This window comes from Rhyacophila brunnea, unplaced genomic scaffold (genome assembly GCF_057557595.1).
Source record: "Rhyacophila brunnea isolate RB1 unplaced genomic scaffold, BYU_Rbru_1.0 scaffold_16, whole genome shotgun sequence".
In the NCBI taxonomy this organism is placed as follows: Eukaryota; Metazoa; Arthropoda; class Insecta; order Trichoptera; family Rhyacophilidae; genus Rhyacophila; species Rhyacophila brunnea.
Window position 1 is genome coordinate 9,632,454 of NW_028232816.1, and position 21,308 is coordinate 9,653,761.

General features: G+C 32.8%; 1 protein-coding gene across 1 annotated transcript in view; it reads right to left on the bottom strand.

The window, feature by feature from the left end:
• Positions 1-21,308, bottom strand: part of LOC147074333 (uncharacterized) — a 129,483-nt gene that overhangs the window by 72,986 nt on the left and 35,189 nt on the right. The window contains exon 2 of the mRNA XM_085943637.1: positions 18,667-18,956. Coding sequence (XP_085799763.1) covers positions 18,667-18,871 — 205 coding nt within the window. The 5' untranslated portion in view covers positions 18,872-18,956. The remainder of the gene's footprint in view (positions 1-18,666; positions 18,957-21,308) is intronic.

Consider the following 21,308-nt stretch of genomic DNA (forward strand, 5'->3'; position numbering starts at 1 on the left):
ATTTTCTCCTTATCACGCATTCTTGTGGCAACATTTTCATTCATTTGATCGAAAATTTTATAGTAAGTAAATTTAGAGAAAGTTTATTTAAAAAAAAACTCTATTTGTTCACATTAAAATGAAATCACCCCAAGGCACTATCTGCACTGGGGAAACTGGACGCCAGAACAAATGGGCGCCGCACTGCCGAATGAAATAAATAGACATTCGTTACGATTTGATATATAAAGTAGACGAGGAAGTTTAATAAGTTTCTATCTACTACTTAGAAGAAGTGTTAATTCATTTTGCTCTTAACATAATGTTTTTTTTATTGTGAATTACTATGCCCGATGCTTTATATAAAACTAAAATACCTCTCTTCTCGATGGAACTTAAACATTTGCACAATTAAATGATTATTTACTTGTGCATATTTTAACTCTCATTAAGTGTCAAATAATATAATAATATATAAACATATATATATACAAATAATATAAGTATAAAATAAATATTTTTAAAGTTCCTATAATTCACGAACGTCTATTTATTTTCGAATTTCATTCGATTGCGTAGCGCCTAATTGTCTCGGCGCCGAATCACCAAGCCAAAGCACCAAACCAACTATGTATATGAAAATGTTGAAAAAAATTTTTAGATTAGATTTAACACAGTATACAATTCTAAATGATTGCTTGAAAAATCATAACGTTTGTCGTGTATTTCTTCACGCATTTCATTAAGCTTTTCCGGCGTCAAGTCGGTGTCATCCAGTTGGCAACGTCCAGATCCAGCGATCATCATATTTGGTTGGGATTGGATTTTTAGAGAGGTATAACTAAGACATTTAAAATGAGCCACGATCCTCAACAATGAAGGACACGAAAATATAAAACACTGTGTTCCACTTGTAATTTTTAATAAAATCACGTTTGAGTAAACGCCGTTAATCTTTGGAATGTATCAAATATTTTCATTGAAAACACATACCTACGACATAAAGGACTTTATATAAGTCAAAATAATTACGAATTGCTAAATTTTAACGGTAAAAACATGACCTTTATCACCGCCAATTTTAAGCCTAAAAGCCTGAGAATAACTTTTTGCACAAGTAATGAGTGGTCCACTTGTCAGCTGTCAAAATAAGATCCCAGATTGCTTGACATATTGATTCACCCTTTCTCGTTTCAAATTGAATTATAAAAAAATCTCAAATCAAATATATTAACTATCAGTGTTATTAATAAATAATATACATTCCTGTTATTCATCAGCTGTCAAAGTAAGACTAGTCCTTCACACTAAAACCGGTGGTAATATCGATATCCAAAAAATATGTAGCATTACATTTATAGAAGGTGTGTTAATGCTAGTGTATTATTTATCATGTAACTTATCTATTCAAATCAAACCATTCCCTGTGTGAACACTGCAGACGCGTCAGTATGAGCACTCTATAGAACAATGACAGTTCATACATATACAACAACGGGAGGGGCGGAAAAAGAAGGACCAGTCGTTGTGAATGTATCGGCTTTCTACTTGAGTCGGCAATGCCTTTAAATAATATTTTTGTAAATATTTTCGAGGTCGTTACCCTTGCTGTAACGCACCAATCAAATCACTCGTAATACCAATTCCAACGACCAATAAATTTGTTTTAAGTACCCATTCACAGTTGTCAACTACCTGTATTCAAAACAAACACAAAAAGTGTGCCATCCGCACTATGTTAAACATCGCTTCGTCAATAGTAAATGCCTATTTATTCACTTTCCCTTTTTTTCCGGCCAATTTAACTGTCTATTTATTTACTCATGCATGTATATATGGACGTTGTTTGTATATATATTTCCGTATGCAATGCGCTATTACAGGTAGATACTGCACGGAAGTATACATGTTTTCTATGGCCTTGCATTTAAATTACGGAGATTTATTTTTTATGACAAATCCGCGCTTGGTTTCATATACCAAGCAACTATTGGTCTACAGATAAGATATAATTCGTTGGCATAGTACCTACAAGGAAAATCCATTAAGTACGTGAACTATTGTTTTGAGAATAATAAAATATTTACCATTTTGTTTATTAATCATTTATTTATTTATTTAAAAAAAGAGACATTGAGCAGATAACAAATTATGTTATAGGGAAGCCAGGCGGGAACCGCACTAATTATTGTCATAGCCGATTTTGGTGAAATTTATGAATTCAAGAATGAAAACCTAACCGAACTTAACCTAACCTAACCTAAACTAACCCAACCCAACATATATTCTAGTATATCAGCTATTTGTTTGGTGCTGGCTTCCCCATAACTGACTTGTACCCAAATTATTAACTCAAGACGTTCACAACATAACAACAACATGACATTTAGAATAAAAAGTACAGATAAATCAATTTAGTAGAGAAAAAAAACAAAGCAAAAAATAATTTTATAGCAAAAGAAATAAAATAAAAAAAACAACAATAATTCAAGAAAAATACAAATTAAACAATTAAATAGACTTTTAAAAACAATATACACATTGCATCGCTAACAATGTCTATAGCTCTAGGGAGTGCATTGAACAGCCGCACAGCCCTCGCTATCAGTGCCTGGTGAGCCTGACACGAGGAAACAGTTTTCACCCAAAATAGGTCATGGCTGCGACCACGCATGTAATTGATAGGTGCATAAAAATTCAAATTTTCCAGAATATCAGGATTGGAGAGTATACCACGTGAGAGCAGATGATTTGAAAAAAATAAATATAAAAATGGATATCTAAAAAATGATTTTTATTGGTTTTCGTTAAATGTAAAGATAATTTAGATTAGAATTATAAATATAACGTTTATGTCAACAACTAATAAGCAAAATCTTTTTCTGATTTCAATGAATAAATTGTCATAATAATTGTATTGTTCCTTTACTAAGAAAAACGTAAATTATGAAATAGTTTTACTAAAAATCTCTAGCTTGAAAAACTCAGTTTTTTTTATTCCCATTATTATTTTGTTATAACAATATTGTGCATATTATGAGGTACATTTATAATAATCGTGGGGTTCCTACCAAAAGGTGGTAAGTCGTTAATTTAGGTATTTAGAGTTAACAACGGATTATTGAAAAAATGTGTAATTAATACTGACAATGGGTTTAGTGAATCTTTTAATTATATATTAATTATAACACAATCACTGCTGACCGGTTAATTAATATTTAATTACCACATTTAAATATCATGTTAATTATATATAATGGCCATCTTACGCAAACGCGCCTGTCGCGGTGTCAGCACTAAATGAGTTATTAAGAAGAAGAAATGACATGTCGTACCCACTGGGAGTGCGCAACCCCTATTATAAAATACGACTGTGATTTTTTTAAATATAATATTTGATATTTATATACAGTGAATGACGTACGTCGTACCTACATGATTAAATTTATTTCAGTTATGAATTATTTATAAAAAACAAGGTTGGTGATCAGCACAATGAATAAATCAACAAAAAAGGTTACTATTTTAGTTTTGTTTTTTTTTCAAATAATATTTGAACACTAACACTCATTTGTTCTTATTTGGTCTGAAAAGATAATGGATGGAGCATAATATCATTAAATTTAATAATACCTACGTAATTTAAATCATCACTCATCGAGTCTAATCGATAAATAAAATACTGACCATATTATAATATAAACTATATAATATGAATTATGGAAATATATTTTTTAAGTTAATTATTTTTAATGGAAATACAGATTAGAACGTTTTTCAAATGATGCCAGACGCCTACCAATCGGGTTGTAGGTATGTATGTCGGGTTTTAAAGTTTGATAGCCGACAAACCACATTCGGACCGGGATAACCAGAATCGAGGATACTACATAACATGACGTGGGGTTACTGCAGTGTTTCCCAACCTTATTTCTGCTAAGCCCCACTTGAACGCTTCAAATATCTCCATACCCCAATAATAAAAAATTTATAGTTACCTAATTAATTCTGAAAAAAATGAATTGCTTCAAACAAAGAATGCACATATGCAATGCTATTTTTAATTTAACTTTCTTAAGTAAATATGTACATTGCGTTACATATACAACTTAGAAGAAAATTAGTGCGATTCTTGTGCTATGCTTCGTCTTCAAATGATTTTCAAGACGACCTTTTTGCACACCAAAACATTCAAATTGCCCCTGGGGTGTACGCCCTACGTTGGGAAACACTGGGTTATTGCCAAAAGAGAGTATGTCTTGAAATCATGTTATTAAAATTCTAATTCATATTTATTTATTTTACATAATTTAATGAACATAACAAATTATAAATTTAAAGCGTTCACAACATGACATAAAATAAGCGTTTACAATTTTTCAAATAAAAATACAGAACAATGTGAGTTAATAATACAATAAGAAATAAAATAATAGTAGATGGGGTAAATGTTCCATCAGGAGATTTTATAACTTTCTTTTTATACCAAACCAAACCTAACCTAACCTATAATCTTAGTTTGTGACAATGATGCATCAAATGTATTAAAATTTCAATTTTATCGGCCTATGCGCCGATAGAAAAAGGTATTTATTATATTATATACAATTATTATCTACATGGAATAAACTGTTTTCGTATAATAAAAGCTCATGACGGTATTTGCGGCACAATTACCGTAGATGGAAGCACATAGAGTGAAAGACCCTATCTTAAAAACTTATAAAACAACGTCCGTCCTAAATTCACCCTCACGTAAGTGGAATATATCAATATCTTAAGCGATTACGTTAAACATGGTTATTGCCATCCCAATTGGTATTACTAATGGCAGGTTAGTTCTGCACCTTGGCAGAACAAACAACGGATGTCCTCGCTTCCTAAGATAATTATCAGAGACACACAAGTAATTGCAATAATTTGAAGTTTGACATGCACTCTAAAATCAGGCATAAGGTACTAATTTCTTTGTGTTTTATGTGCATGTTCTATATATCGGATGACCTTGTTTTTTTTGGGATACATATTTATATTTTTTTTTTTTAAAAAAAAAAAAAAAAAAAAAAAAAAAACATATTTATATATCCGTTGTTAACTATATATACCTAAATTATCGACTTACCAACTTCTTTATAAAATAATTACAAGATAAAAAGAATTTCTTATAGGTATACCACGTTTTTAATTTTTCTGTTGAATCATATAAACTTGACAATTCTATGTATTAATAATTTAGGACAAATAAGGCAATTGTCAACAAATCATTTTTTTGCTATTTTGCAACAAACAAACAAATATAGAATACTGAAATGTCATTTTGATTTCCATAGTAACGCACGTATATATTAATAATTTAGTTGCTAGGACCACCCCCTTAGCAACCAATAATAGTGGATTGGATTACGGATTTCTTCCGAAATAACTTTTCATACAAAACAGAATTAACTGAAAATGAATTCAATTCTACTTAAAGATGGCTAAAAGTATTAAAAGAATGCATCGGCATCGTGTTCTGATATATTCTAAAAGTTTCAAATGTCTAGCTTGTCGGGAAGTTAGTTAAAAATTGATTGCAAGATTTGTAACGGATAAACAACCACCGGACAAACAAGAATACGAGCTAATAAAAACGTTGTAAAAAATCAAAGAATGGTTCATTAAATAAATTATATTAGTTTTTATTACAATAATATTCGAATAAAGTAACGTACCTAATGGTATTTTTTTTTTGCACCTTTAAGCTGTGTCGGATAATAATTGACGAAATAGTGAAATATTATGATTAGTGATTTCCGCACTTCCCGTGACCGATCAATAATAATCAGCAAGTGGTGTCCGGGTAATATTATTAACATGCAAGGACTTATTGTACAACTAATTTATAAATACACGCATCCTCATTGTTAACAACACTATATCCAAAACGCGGCAAAATCGGAAACAATTTTTAAAAAATCGAATCATTATCATAACGAGGTGCTAATTTCAGATTCGAGGAAATCGTCGTTTGCTCACGATTATTAAAAAAATATAATTGCATATACTTTCTTATTAAGTATGTATTTAATTATATTTAACAATGTGTTTACATAATGACTTAAACTTCGTTAACACATAGTTCATTATTTTTCAAAACTTGACATGTCCACTATTCACTCCTCAGGGATAAATGAACTTTTCAAATCAAAACATAGAGCAAAAATACGCACGCGACAAAAACCAAACTGTCAGATTGTATGACATGACTCCATACAGTCCCGCCATTAGCTGAAAGTGACATGTCTCATTTCGAATGTCAACAACGTTGGACGTGTCCCTATTTGAATGTCATCCTACTTTTTGAAACCTCTTTTCAATGTGAAATTGGTGTTTTGCGGCTATTTTTGAAAGTCAACAAAGTGTGTATGAGGTTATAGAATGATATTCCGATAATAACTCATTTTCGGCATATGTGGGACATGTCCAGTTTTGAAAGTTACCCACTGAGTTATTGATAAGAAATTGTTAAAAAACATATATATATTTTTTTTCTGACTATGTCCGATCCTAATAAGATCATATGTGCCTCCACATAGTGGAGGTTTGTATTAACAGATTTTGTTTTTTTTTTTTTTTTCGAGAAATGGATGTCAGCCACTTGCTCAACCAATTAGGTCCATACTCTGACTCATACACAAATTGAAAAACAAAATCTGTAGGTACTTGCCAAACACAGGATTCAAACCTGGGACCCAAGACACTATATGACGACGCTTAAGCCGCGCAGTCATCGTAGGCGCTATAATATTCTTTATTTCTGCGTTAGCGGATCGCGAAACATTTCTCCTACTTTCAGTGGTCCGCATGTGGCAAAGCCTGAATAAGCACTGCTCTAAATAACTACGCCATCGTGAGACCTAAACGTAGCTGATTATATAGAATAAGAAATTATAAGAATTTATTTCAATTTAGTTCATATAAATAACAATCATAAAAAATGCAAAAACCCAATCAATATTCTTGTTATGGATTGTAATATATAATTTTGAATGGGAGCAAACATCGAAATCAACTTTTTTTTATGTTACCAACTGGATGTATAATATATACGATTTTGGTCCTATGATTTTTATCTAATGCGATTGTGACGTATTTGACGTCCGTAGTTACACTTTTTAAGAGTGTGATTAAAAAAAGATTTTAACCGGTTCCTCGGTACAATAATTTACATTTTTGAACATGCACAGTAGCTCGATTTGAATTAATAAAATCAATTAATATGTTATTGCCGTTGATACGTATTCAAAATATGTTTTCGAGTATTTAAAGGTTGTTCACTAGCCGCGATCCGCCGGTGTTGCAAGTGCACGAATCAAAGATGTTGAAAAACCCTTACTGCCTAAATGTTTACGTGTCAAAATATTCGTAATAATGAGTGGCGTGCTAATGGCTAATTAATATTGATAGTAAATTGTAAATTAGTAACTGCATTATGTGCATATTAGTAGTATTAATTGATTATATATTATTTATAACCAATGGAAAAAATCTTTTTGAAAGAAGTAAGACACCCCGCAGGAATCGAACCTGCATCACTCGGGTATCGCGCCCACGCACATAGACAACTCTGCGAAAGGAGTCAAACTTAATTGCGACATATTCCACTTGCGTCAGGTGAATTTACGTGGGCTATGTTTAATATAATATATTATATATTATAAATAGACTCGATCGATGTACATAAGTCAATGTTTACTATTCTTATAACCCTGCTACTATAGTAAAAATACGATAACCTTTATTTTCTTTGTTTTATGTCATGTTGTGAACGGTCGCAATTTACAATTTGTTATGCTTACTATATGTAAAATAAATTAAATTAAATGATCATAGTATTTATGTCTATATGAAAAACAGGTCTCTTTTTATATCAAGATTTATCGTGAATTCAGGTGAATGCAACAGGTGTAAATTTCGATACACTCTCGATTTCATTAAAACAATCTCGCACACAGATACAAATAAATCACTTTCGATTTTTTTTATTATGACACTACAACGATGACGTCACACTTGATAGTATTTAATTGAATCAATCTCAAAACAAAATATTTAAAACACGTGTTTATGTTTTTCTTGTTTATTTCTTCATTATTGTGTTAATTAATATCTTTTCAAATTATGCTTTTAGGCAACTAGTGAATAAATTACCTAATTGAGATGTTTTTCTGACAGATTCAACTACCTAATTAACAAAAGCCAATCGCCAAATAGTAGCTCAATTTGGGAAGCACTTCAGAGAGTATTAAGACCCATTCGTTAAAATTGGTCGTTATTAAGTATGGTGCCTTTAGCATAGCGCTATATGTGTATGGGCGTGAAACCCGAGAGATGGAGGCTCAATTCCTGCGGGGTATCTTACTTTTTTCAAAAAGATTTTTTATTTTGGTTATATCATATTTTCTAAGAAGTGTTTTCAAAATTATGTAGGTATGTTCAATTAAGTTATGATTTATTTGGTAGAGCTCCGTTTTTCAAATTGATAATATAAATTATATTTAATTTTACCGGTTGTGTTATCAAACGATTCTAACAAGGTTATAACTTCAAGCAGAACATCCTGTTAAATGATGAACTTTTTTTTGTTGAACCCAATATTTTGTTGAACCCAAGATGATTTTTGTTAGCTGTTATTCTCGAAAGACTTATTTGAAAAAGCGAAGATAAATGTAAATTCAACAGCTCATAGCTCTAGCAGCATATTTAGTTAGATTAAATAATTATTGTGGGAAAGGGCATTAATGTACTTACAAGACCCAACCCTAGAAATGTAATAAGCCAGGAAATCGAGATCTACTCTTATAGACCTATCTCTTAGACCTCACAAGGTCTCAGTTAAAAGAAAAGGTAGAGGAAAAAAATATTTTTGTAGTCACGATAACGGTGTTACAACTGAAAGAACTATCGATTAATAAAAAAACATGTAGAATTTAATACGTTATAATATCATTTTGTAAAGATACAACTGTTTTCTCTTTCAAATTATCAAATTTTAAATGCAGAACGTAATATCATGAACTTTGCCATATTGTAATGAATCATAGTAGGTAGGTGTACAGATAGTAATATTATGTTTATATGTCAGCCATTCGGTGAATCTGTTTCTAATATAAGATCGAGGTGAAATTAATAAAAATGTAATCAGAGAAACAAAAAATGATAATTCTTTGAAGCGCTTATAATATTATAAACATAAAGTTGGAGACATTTTAAAATCAAATCTAGAAACATCCAAACACCTACATATCAGTGGCGTGCAGTAATTTGTAACGTAGTTTGTTGTGGTGGTGGCTGGATTTAAGAGGCGTCAAAAGTCCTAAGAACCAGTCATCAGAAAATAAATTGAGTCACAACAGTACAATATTCCAAGAAAAAATAATTTGTCTCAGAAGCATATTAATTCACGAATAGTAAAAAAGTTCTTTTCAATGTCATTATAGATTATTTTATAAAAATATGGGCTTCTGTGATTCGTCTATACATATCGATCGTTCCAAGTAATAATTTAGAATATTATAATATTTTGTGTCACAATTTTTGTGTCACAATTTTTGTTATGAATATTTTATGACAAGAAAATAAATTTTCAAGTTTTATTTGAGTTTTGCTATATTTTCACTAAGCAATTTTTTTTATTTATTTGGGGGACTGCAATTTTGGGCTGGTACCAGGGCGGCAGACACCCTTGGTGCGTCCCTGCTGGTGGTAGTCTATACATTTCCACAATATTTTAAATTGAAAATGTCAATAATTACAATATATTCAGAAAATTGCAAACTATGTATACATTGAACCATTCGAAGTTAGTATATTTTAGTCAATATAATTATAAAATTGCGCAATAAATTAATAATATAATTATCGTAATAGATTGTTGGGTTTCCACCGTGTGTACTTCTTCTTTCATTCTTCGACGTTTCGGCGTTTCCTCGAGGAAAGAAGAAAGAAGTACACCCGGTGACAACCCAAAAATCTAGTATGATGAAAAACAACCGTGAAAGTCTAAAACATTATATTAATATTATTGATACTGTCCGACAAGAAGATCTAGGCAATAACCGCAAGTCACTGTAGTTGAAGTGCGATTAACCTAGTAGGAGGAGTTTTTTCGTTCACTGTTTTAACACGTTGATAAGAAGATCTTGTTCGACAGTAGTAATATATTGAATATTTCTGGGGATGCTCCGATCTACAACAATACGGACCGCATGCCACTGTTACATACATTAGAAATAGCATGAAATAGCTGACATTGCATGTCTACAAATTTTCTAGATTCAGAGCTTCTCAAACTTTTTTATTGTCCGGTCCTCTTAATATGACAAAAAAATCAAGGCCCCAATTTTTTTAATAAAGAAATATTCAACATACAGAATTTTGAAAAACACTTTCTGAGAAAATATATTATAACCAATAGAAAAAATCTTTTTTGAAAAAAGTAAGCCACCCCGGCAGGGAATCGAACCCTGCATCTCCCGGGTTTACGCCCCATCCGAGCATTACCTCTATGCTACGCGGTGACATACCAATTGCGACAAATTTTAACTATTGGCCACTTTATATAATATATAAGAAACACACAAAAAGTAATTATAATAATTGCAAGATAAAAATAACTTTTTATATACAACGTTTTTAAATTTTCTGTTGAATTATTATGCTAAATATGCTCAAACTTGTACTTGATATGATGTAAATAAAAAACAAACAAACAAACAAATATAGAATACTGAAATGTCATTTTGACATTTCATTTTGATTTCCATAGTAACGCACGTATATATTAATAATTTAGTTGCTAGGACCACCCCCTTAGCAACCAATAATAGTCTTTTAAATTTTACGGATTTTTCTGAAATAACTTTTCATACAAAACAGAATTAACTGGAAATGAATTCAATTCTGGTTAAAGATGGCTAAAAGTATTGAAAGAATGCATTGGCATCGTGTTCTGATATATTCTAAAAGTTTCAAATGTCTAATTAGTCGGAAAGTTAGTTAAAAATCGATTGCAAGATTAGTACTGGACAAACAACCACCGGACAAACAAGAATACGAGCTAATAAAAACGTTGTAAAATAAAATTCTATTAGTGTAATAGCGCCGGAGCGCCGGAGCGCCGGCTAGGACAATTGGGCGCTACGCAATCGAATCAAATCCGAAAACCGACTTTTAAAATATATATTTAATATTTATATATTATTATATCATTTACTACTTGATGAGAATTTAAATATTCCCACGTAAATAATGATTTAATAGTGCATTTATGTTTAATTTCCAACGAGAAGAGATTTCTTTATTTTAACCCATAGCTTACGGGCCGCACAAAATTGTGTTTTTGCTAATTACTTTTCAAATGCAAATTAACACGTTAATTACAAAATTAATTAAAAGGGCCCGTAAGCATTGTGTTTATGAAGCGTCAGGCAAAATAATTCTTAATCCGCAATAAAAAAACATTATGTTAAGAGCAAACCCAATTAAATCCACTAAGTAGTAGATAGAAACTTAATAAATTTCCTTGTCTACTTTCTGTATCAAATCATAACGCACGTATATTTATTTCATTGTGATTGCGGCGCCCACTTGTCCTGGCGTCCAGTTGTCCCAATGCCTTTACGCCTGCCTCCGCGACTGATTTTTTTATAATATCGCATTCTGAGCACTAATGTTTCCTCCCACATAAATATGTCTATTATATACTTAACTATAATTTTTAAAAGTGTGATAAACATCTATCAATGATAAAGTTTCCAAGAATTTTCTCACCAAAATGATAATCATATGAAATTATTTGATACATTGACCTAAATTGCAACAAATATAATCATTAAAATATATATTTTTTTTATGAAAATTAGCTTACACGCATAAGGCGTTTTTCTTGACCAAATAATGTTCATTAGTAGTTTAATAAAAGTTAAAGATCTTTTTCATATCAATGGAAAAGGTACTAAGCGACTATTTAACCATTTAGCAGTTATCTTAATATATACTAGTGGCAATGTCTCATAGCAAACGATTATACATCATTTAACGTTTACCTTGACGTATAAAGAAAACATCTAATTACGAAAACTTATCAACCACGATATATAATATTTCGTATGTAGTTGTCACTTCTGTATAATTCATACGGGGGCGCGTCAAGCGGGGGTGTTAGGGGTGCAAAACATCAGTTCAGCAGGATTAAAGGAGCGGCAAAACTAGGAAAACAAACACGTTTAATTATATATTATTTAATTACATAAAATTAACTTTACGATGAAAAATCGCCTGCGGTGCAATTTTCTTCCATACCATTAAACATATTCGTGATTCCGTGTTCTATCAATATATATATATATCGATTTAATGCGCTTTACATTATAATTCATAATTTTATATTATTTAGTAGGTAAATATGTCATTTTTTTTTTACTTATATATTGATGACAATTCCCATAACAATTGTTTCAACTTTTCTTTGACTTATGTCATATTTTCATTTGGGGAAACGGCAATTTTGGGATACCATCCGGATGACAGGAATCCTTAGCGTAATTTCATAACTGTGTGAGAGTTTTCCTTTTTCATAGTCCATGAGGATAAATTATAGTAGTGTTAATAATAGCAGTGAAATCACAGGAACGTCCACCATTGAAAAAATCACATAAATAAATTGTGACGTCGCCGGGATCAAACCCTAAGACCTCGGATGAGACTCCAGTGTTTTACGCTTTGAACTACAAGAGCTGTTATTTTTTTAAGTAGGTATGATACTATTGTTTCGATTGTCCATTGCTTACCTTATACAAGATTTGTATTGCGGCGACGGGATGGACCTGAGTGACCCCAATCAGCGAAAAATAGACGCCATAGCTTTCTTAATTTGTAGATAGGTTTCACCGTAAAATAGGGAGGATTTAATTTAATTAACGCTTTCGCTGCTGAATAGATAATGAGATTTTAATTGCCCCCTTTAAAATGCACGTTAATTACATCGATTGGCCGCCTGGTCATTACGCACCGTGTGCGTCTTCCGCGTCCAAAGTATTAATTATTTTAATTCCTCGTAACAATCGTTATGTTATTACATAATCTACAATCATTGCTTTATTTATTTGTATAATAATAAATATCTCTATAGTATAGATCAGTGATCACCAAACGGTCGCTCGCGAGCTACCAGTAGCTCGCGGCGGCATTTTCGGTAGCCCGCGTAGGATATTTTATCATATTTATAATTTGCCTCTCAAACTTTATTATTGGACTGATGGGAACTGCGGCATACACTTTATCCCTCTCTCGCTCATTTGTTTCGTCGCTTAGGTGGGAAAGACAATCAGCAATGCATATAATACCACATGGCCTCACCCCTATATCATGGCCCTCACAAAGGGAGGCTCATAGGGCCTAGCCCTAGCTAGATGAAAAAAAATATAATGAAGGAATATGTATAAGTGGCTCACCAGACAATTTGCAATTTCTGAAAGTAGCTCACATATTTATTGAGTTTGGAGACCACTGATGTAGATGGATAAAATAAATTAAATAGTTCATTTAATCATGTAATTAGGTAGGTAAAATATCGAATATTTTTGAAATGATAACGATGTGGAGATGGTCCCTACAAACCCCTGAGGTTGAGCTGCCTCTGACTATTGTAGCAATTTTATGAATTGTGCGCTGAAATTCGAATTAGTATTACTAGCCTCGTTGGTTTCTCAATTCGCTGAAAACGAATTATTGCACCGGCCAGCGGCAAATGACCTATCGCCGAAATGATATCGCAAGCATGTCAAAACACTCGCGAAGAGAAAGCTCATTCACTCACTTATCGACTTTGCCTGTGGAGTATTTTGTAAATACGCTCGTGGAGAAAAATACATTACCGTTATTATTAAGTATTGGCGATGCACGAGTATTTAATAGAATGGGCAAAACATTTTTATCACTTTCATAAACCAATAAAATGTAATTCACAATTTCTACCAACGATGTTGTGGTATTTTGAACGAAGGTAAACGATTATAATCGAGATTAGAACAAATAAAAATTACATGATAAAAAGAACTTTTTATATACCTACAACGTTTTTAAATTTTCTGTTGAATCATATAAACTTGACTTGACTAGCTTAAACGATCAAAAAAAATTGTATTTGATAGAAATAATACTGAAATGTCATTTTGACACTCATATTGATTTCCATAGTAACGCAAATATATATAATAATTTCCTAGCAACCAATAATAGTGGATTGGATTACGGATTTCTTCCGAAATAACTTATCATACAAAACAGCATTAACTGAAAATGAATTCAATTCTACTTAAAGATGGCTAAAAGTATTCAAAAAAAATGCATTGGCATCGTGTTCTGATATATTCAAAAAGTTTCAAATGTCTAGCTAGTCGGGAAGTTAATTAAAAATTGATTGCAAGATTTGTACCGGATAAACAACCACCGGACAAATAAGAATACGACCTAATAAAAACGTTGTAAAATACAAATACACATAGTAATAATTAGTATTAAAGTTATGTCATAATACACCAGTGGCGAAGCGTGGAGGTAGGCTGTTATGATCCATCCAACTCGATATAGATAATATTATATTAGATTGGGGCAGGCGTAACAAACTGGACTTCAATATTGATAAATGCAATGTTTTATCGTTTACTAAAGCCTCACGAGTATTGTTATTCCAGTACTCGATGCATGGCAGAGTTCTCTCGCGAATATCATCTGTAAGAGATCTTGGAATTACGTTTGACGGTAAACTGACGTTTAGTGGTCATATAGATACCATTTGTAAAAAGGCGCTAAAGATGTTGGGCTTTGTCTTGCGTACTTCCCGGGTCTTTTCGGATGTAACGGTACTAAAAATTCTCTATAACTCCTTAGTTAGAAGCAGACTTGAGAGTGGTTCTGTCGTTTGGGCCCCGCATCAGTTGAAGTGCGGCCTTATGGTGGAGAGAGTCCAAAAGAAATTTTTAAGACTCCTTTACTTTCGGCTGTATGGATATTATCCGTGGCTCTATCCGACTGATTTTCTCTTAGGAATGCTTACATACTGTAGCTTGAATTTAAAAGGGATCTTTATTTAGCTACATATTTTTTCAGACTTATACGCGGCGTAAATGTGAACTCTGCCATTCTTGGTGGTGTTGGCTTGTGTGTCTCTGATAATTACCTTAGGAATCGAGGGCATCCGTTGTTTGTTCTCCCACGGTGCAGAACTAACCTGCCATTAGTAATGCCAATTGGGAGGGCAATAACCATGTTTAATGAAATCGCTTCGGATATTGATATATTCCACTTACGTGATGGTGAATTTAGGTGGACGTTGTTTTTAAAATTCTTAAAATAGGGTCTGCTTAACTCATCCGGCGTACTTCCTTGTACCTATATACTTAATATTTTTTGTATTTACACATTTATACTGTACATAAAACTGTTTTAATAATATTTCTTTGTTTCTAAATGTCATGTTGTGAACGTCTTAAACTTATAATTTGTAATGTCCACAATATGTAAAATAAATAAATAAATTGAAAAAATAAAATCCGACATGAATAATTCACATTACTTTGTCAGTTGTTCGTATTTTTTTTTATTGAACTAAAACTACATGTAAACCTTACCTAAACCAACCCATAAATACATAGTGCTCACTTTTTCATTCATACTTATTTGTTTTCGGTTAATTAAGAATACATATTACAAAAATGTTGTTAGTATTTTTTTTAAATTCATCAAACCCTGCCTAAACCAAATCATAGTAGATAAAACATATTATTCTATCTATAAAATATCCTAAATAATAATAGACGATTGTTTTTTTGCTATTATCTATTAAGGGTTGGTTTTCGAAGTGTTTAATTGAATTTTTTTAAAACTAACCAACACCGTCTATAAATTGGTAGACTTAGTTCAATGAAAACAAATACGTATGACTGACAAAGTTTATTGTGGACTATTTATGTCGGATCTTAACAGCCTACCTCCACCCTTCGCCACTGTCTGTAATACACCTATAACAGAAAGACAACGCAGTGTATAGTCAGGCCGTGCCATTACACGGCGAGTTCCGAAAATAGTGCTAGTTATTAAAATGTGGTAAACTGTTCGCAGTAAATGAAGATTTTCGATTGCATATTTCATTTGGTCACCGGAAAAAACAGAACAGCTAGGGGAAAAATAAAACATTCATATTTGTCGTATATATTTATTAATTAAATACTTAGAAAACTTAAGTTTATAAACGGATATATGATATATAATAATTATAATCATTGCATGTTGGTCATTCAGCGTAAAAACCTCAATTTATCTGCTGATTTTTATAATCATGCACAACTTCACAGAACTATTAAACTCATTATTTCGTTGTACCTGACCTTGTCACCCAAACATTTTGAACATATTCGATTGATTAAGACGAGATATACCTGGCTTGCCGGCAACACCGAGTTGAGTCCCGTTTAATCGAGGCTTTCCAGCGATACGGAATGCAGATATCATATAATTTGATTTGTTTACGGCGTATTGAAAACCTGTGTTATTAAAAAAATCTATACAACCTAATTATAGAGATACGACAATTTCAATATTAAAGGTTCTATTTTTAATCTTTGTCCTGTTATATTTCATATAAAAATATAGATTGTTTTAATATAAAATTGAATAGGTAAATAAAAAATAAAAATAATAAATAAATACAATAATAAAGATAACGAGTGATGTTATAATCGCGGGTTCGGATGTACTGATGAGATTGGCTATATTATTGAACTGACTGGTGATGTACCAAGATGTTATTATAACAGAGAGACTGGACTCGAGTGGAATGACGGTTGACTGTATCGAGTGACCGGACTCGATGTGAGTAGTGATCCGAGTGATGGACTCGAGTGGAGTGAGGATTTATGGATTGTCCTTTCCATGGCCCCCACAAGGGAGAGGCTGACAGGGCTCTAGCCAAGGGGCTCGAGGTCTGGCGGACCCGGCGTGACGGGACCAGATAAGTGAGATAAACACATATCACAAATTTTGTACTAATTGTAAAAAAAAGTCGCTTGCGGCCCTATTTTACTTCAATAGAAGCGATTGTGCGATTGTGTCGATATTTAAAAATTCCATAATTCAAGTGGATAATATCATAATCATAAACACAAAAAACCGCTAAAATACAATGAATACTCTTAATAGCGAAAACACCATTTGAAAAACGCTACTGTAGAGCCTTTAAACTTAGTGATAGGTGGGCCCGCCAACGATCCTAGTCTATGGGCAAATGTCCTTGCTATTTATACATATGCAGTTTATACATTATAAGAGACATTGTCACAATTAACAAATCATAAAAAACCCTTTTGATTTAGATTATGATTGAGGAAATGCTGACGATCGTTTCCGCTACATTCTTTTGTTTTGACAACAAAACATACATGTCATAATTTTATTATTAAAGTGTGCCATCCTTGTAAATACTGATCGGTATGATTGCTACAGCCATTGCTCCCACTGGGGGCTGACAGGGCTTTAGCCTGAGGGCCCGGGTCTAGGAGGGGCCCGGCGTGATGGATCAACCAATTAAATGAGATAAACACATACGAAAAATTTACGCTAACAGTACAAAAAAAAACTCGCTATTTCGCTTGAAGAATAGTAACATAAAAAATATGTAGCTATGTGATGCAATTTGATGTGATTTGATTAATATTATAATGAAATGATAATTCAGGCCGAGAATTTTATTTTATAATTATTTTTGGTGTGGTGTTTCCTATCTAATCTAATAAAAGTGATATTTATCCAATATGGCGAAGGTTCACATGTTACTTGGTTACCACAAATTTTTCGCGGATCATTGCTCTATAATATTATGCTTACTACCGACTCAATAATTCAAATGAATTTATTTAAAAATATAAAAGTCGTTAAAAATACACGTATGTACCTAATACCCTTAATTCTACCACGGAATACCATTTTGGAAACGCACTTCATCATCAGCCGAGGTCAATCCACTGCTGGATGAAGGCCTCCCCAAGCTTCTTTCAAATCTCTCTCGGTCCTGTGTCGTTTGCTGCCACATATTTCCACCGAACTTTATCAGTTCGTCAATCCAGCGGCTTTTAGGGCGACCCTGTGGCCGTTTCGTGCCCCTTGGGTACCATTAGAGGACGGCATTTGTCCAGCGGCCGTCCTTTCGAGCAATATGCTCCGCCCATCTCCATTTCAGCTGTTTGGCAACGTCTATTACATCGCGTACTCCTGTCTGCTTCCTAACCCATCCGTTTCTCTTACGGTCCTTTCGCGTGATGCCCAACATACACCTCCCCATGCCTCGCTGTGCGACTCTTAGCCTTTGGACATCTCTCGTGTTGAGGGTCCACGTCTCGCAACCATACGTGAGCACGGGCAACACATTGGTTGAATACCCTACGCTAAATCTGATACTATTCAGACGTCCGAAAGCACTCCATCGCAGCTTTGTTCACCGCACTTAACCTTGGCCAAACATCCTGGCCTGGGGACTCGCTTCAAGATGTGGGGGACATGGCTACAGCTATATAATGATTAGACTTAAGCCCAATAACTCCTCGCACGAACTACATACAGTTGTTGGACATATTATAAATGAAGAATACTCACGTTTCAGTGCTTTGCCATCTGGTGAGCATGGTTTCTGATTCAGCAGGCAATCCACGTAGTTTCTGACGAGTCGTTTGTTGTCCAATATTGAGTCTATATCGACGTAATCATAACGGGAGTCATAGAACTGTCCACCGTCCTGAGATTGACACGCTACCCATGTAGCGAGTAGCAAGAAACACGGAACCACCAATAACTTCACCATAATTACCTATACTTGTTTATGTTATGTCAATAAAAAAAATAGTGCACACTCTATTTTGATCGACGGTTTGTTTTTTTTTATAAACCTGAAAATAAAAGAGAAAAAGTACAATTATTATCATGTAACATACATATTTTTCAAATTATATGTTTAACATAACATATTATGTACTTGGAACTAGACACTATCTTATAAAACAGCGTCCACCTTGAGGTGAATTATCTGCCTAGGTACCAGAGGCACGTAGTGAAAAAATATGACTCCTGCAATTCCAGATTTTTTTTTATTACTAACATTTTAAAGTATTTTAAATACTTCTCTATTAACATTAAAAAAGTCAAAGATAAACATGCATTTAAAAGATGTTTTAAATTCGTTAAAGGATCCCATCCAGTGCTGCCAACTGTCATCACAATAATATGTCAGGGTAAAAATAATTTCAAGATAAAAAGAACTTTTTATATATAACGTTTTTAAATTGTCTGTTGAATCATATAACCTTGACTTGACTAGCTTAAACGATCAAAAAAATTTGTACTTGATAGAAATACTGAAATGTCATTTTGACATTCATATTGACTTCCATAGTAACAATTTAGTTGCTAGGGCCATCCGCTTAGCAACCAATAATGGTTTCGAAATAACTTTTCATACAAAACAGAATTAACTGAACATGAATCCAATTCTACTTAAAGATGGCTAAAAGTATTAAAAAATGCATTGGCATCGTGTTCTGATATATTCTAAAAGTTTCAAATGTCTAGCTAGTCGGGAAGTTAGTTAAAAATCGGTTGCAAGATTTGTACCGGACAAATAAGAATATTACCTAATAAAAACGTTGTAAAAAACGTTGTAAAAATGTTTTAAATTCGTTAAAGGAACCCATCCAATGCTACCAACTGTCATCACAATAATATGTCAGGGTAAAAGAAATAAGCTAAATGGTAGAAAATAATGCAAGATTTTCTCAAAATTCAAAAAGTGTCTAGTAACTAATATTTCAGAAAACTAGTAGAAGTTCAGTCATAATTTTGAATGTAGCATTTATTTTATTTATAAAATTTATAAGGTACAAACGATCAGCATGTTGACTTTCAAGCCAATATGGTATTATATTCTAGTTTTATGATGCTTAATACCTTAGACCAGGGGTGGCGAACCTATGGCACGTGTATGAAGAGAAAGAAAATACCTATAATAATAATAAATGACAGATCGCATTGTATAAAAAATACCAGGCAAATACTTTTCAAGAATAAGCATTATGTTTAATATAAATATATAATTGCATAGGTCGGTCCTTAGACTATGTGTCACAGATAATATTATCACACAGCTTCATCAGGCGGGGGAGGATGCCACGACGCGAACCACTAATTATTTACGATGCTTTAGTAAGACCACTGTAGCGAGAGAATGCCCCATCTGATCGGAGCAATTCTTGTGTCAATTTGTGCAATAAGAACCAAACTAATTGATACATTAACAAAAAAAATCATTTCTAACCACAAAAAATGGCTGCACCAAATAAGAAACAAAAACTTGGTGAAGCTAGTAGTAGTAATTCTGGCAGACAGTTTCAAAATAAGTGCACCGAAATGTATGGCGTAATAGAAAAAAGTGATAAAGCTATACATGTGCTATGTTCTGTGAGTGGTATCTAGCTAGATCATCATCATGTTTTAATAGAAATTTTTTTAACTATTTTTTTCATGAAAACTGTTCGGCACGTCAGACAGTTGAAAAATAATATTTGGGCAAGGCCTGAACAAAAACGATGCATAAGTGCGAGTGAGAAAGTATTCGGCACCCTTATAATCTCTACGACACGCGCTAGAGTAAGATAAAAGGTTTACAGATGTGTGAGATGATTTGCTGTGGTGTCGCCGCCAAATCTTAGTTTGTTGCATAGCTAAGTGTCGATAACCTGCGAGGGCGTATTGATAAAATTGATATTATTTGTGTTAAACATAAAGTCAGTGGTAAATATGTTTAGTTTATTAAGTAGAAAAGATAGTTTTGTGTGTTGTATTAAAATGTGGCTGCCGTACTGATAAGCAAGAAGATGGTATTACGTTTCATAGGTAAGTTGATACATGTCCGTGATAATTTATTTGTATATTATTATATATTTTAATATCAGTGACCTAGTGTTTCTCTAAAATAACTTAAATTATGGATATTTTTACCTAATGGTTGCATTTTGACCCCTTAAAAATACTATTTAACGTAAAAAAATAGAAAATCATATTTTAATTCTGAGCGTCTAGTGCGAGCACTTTGGGCGAGCACTAGCGAAATGGTCTATGGTCTCAAACATTTGTGTACGAATGCGTTCGCTTGCCCGCAAACCAAACGCACGGCACGCAGCTTCATTTAGCAATGCAATGGGTGGCGTCTAGATGTATCTATAGTCTAAGTATTTGGGAAATTTTGG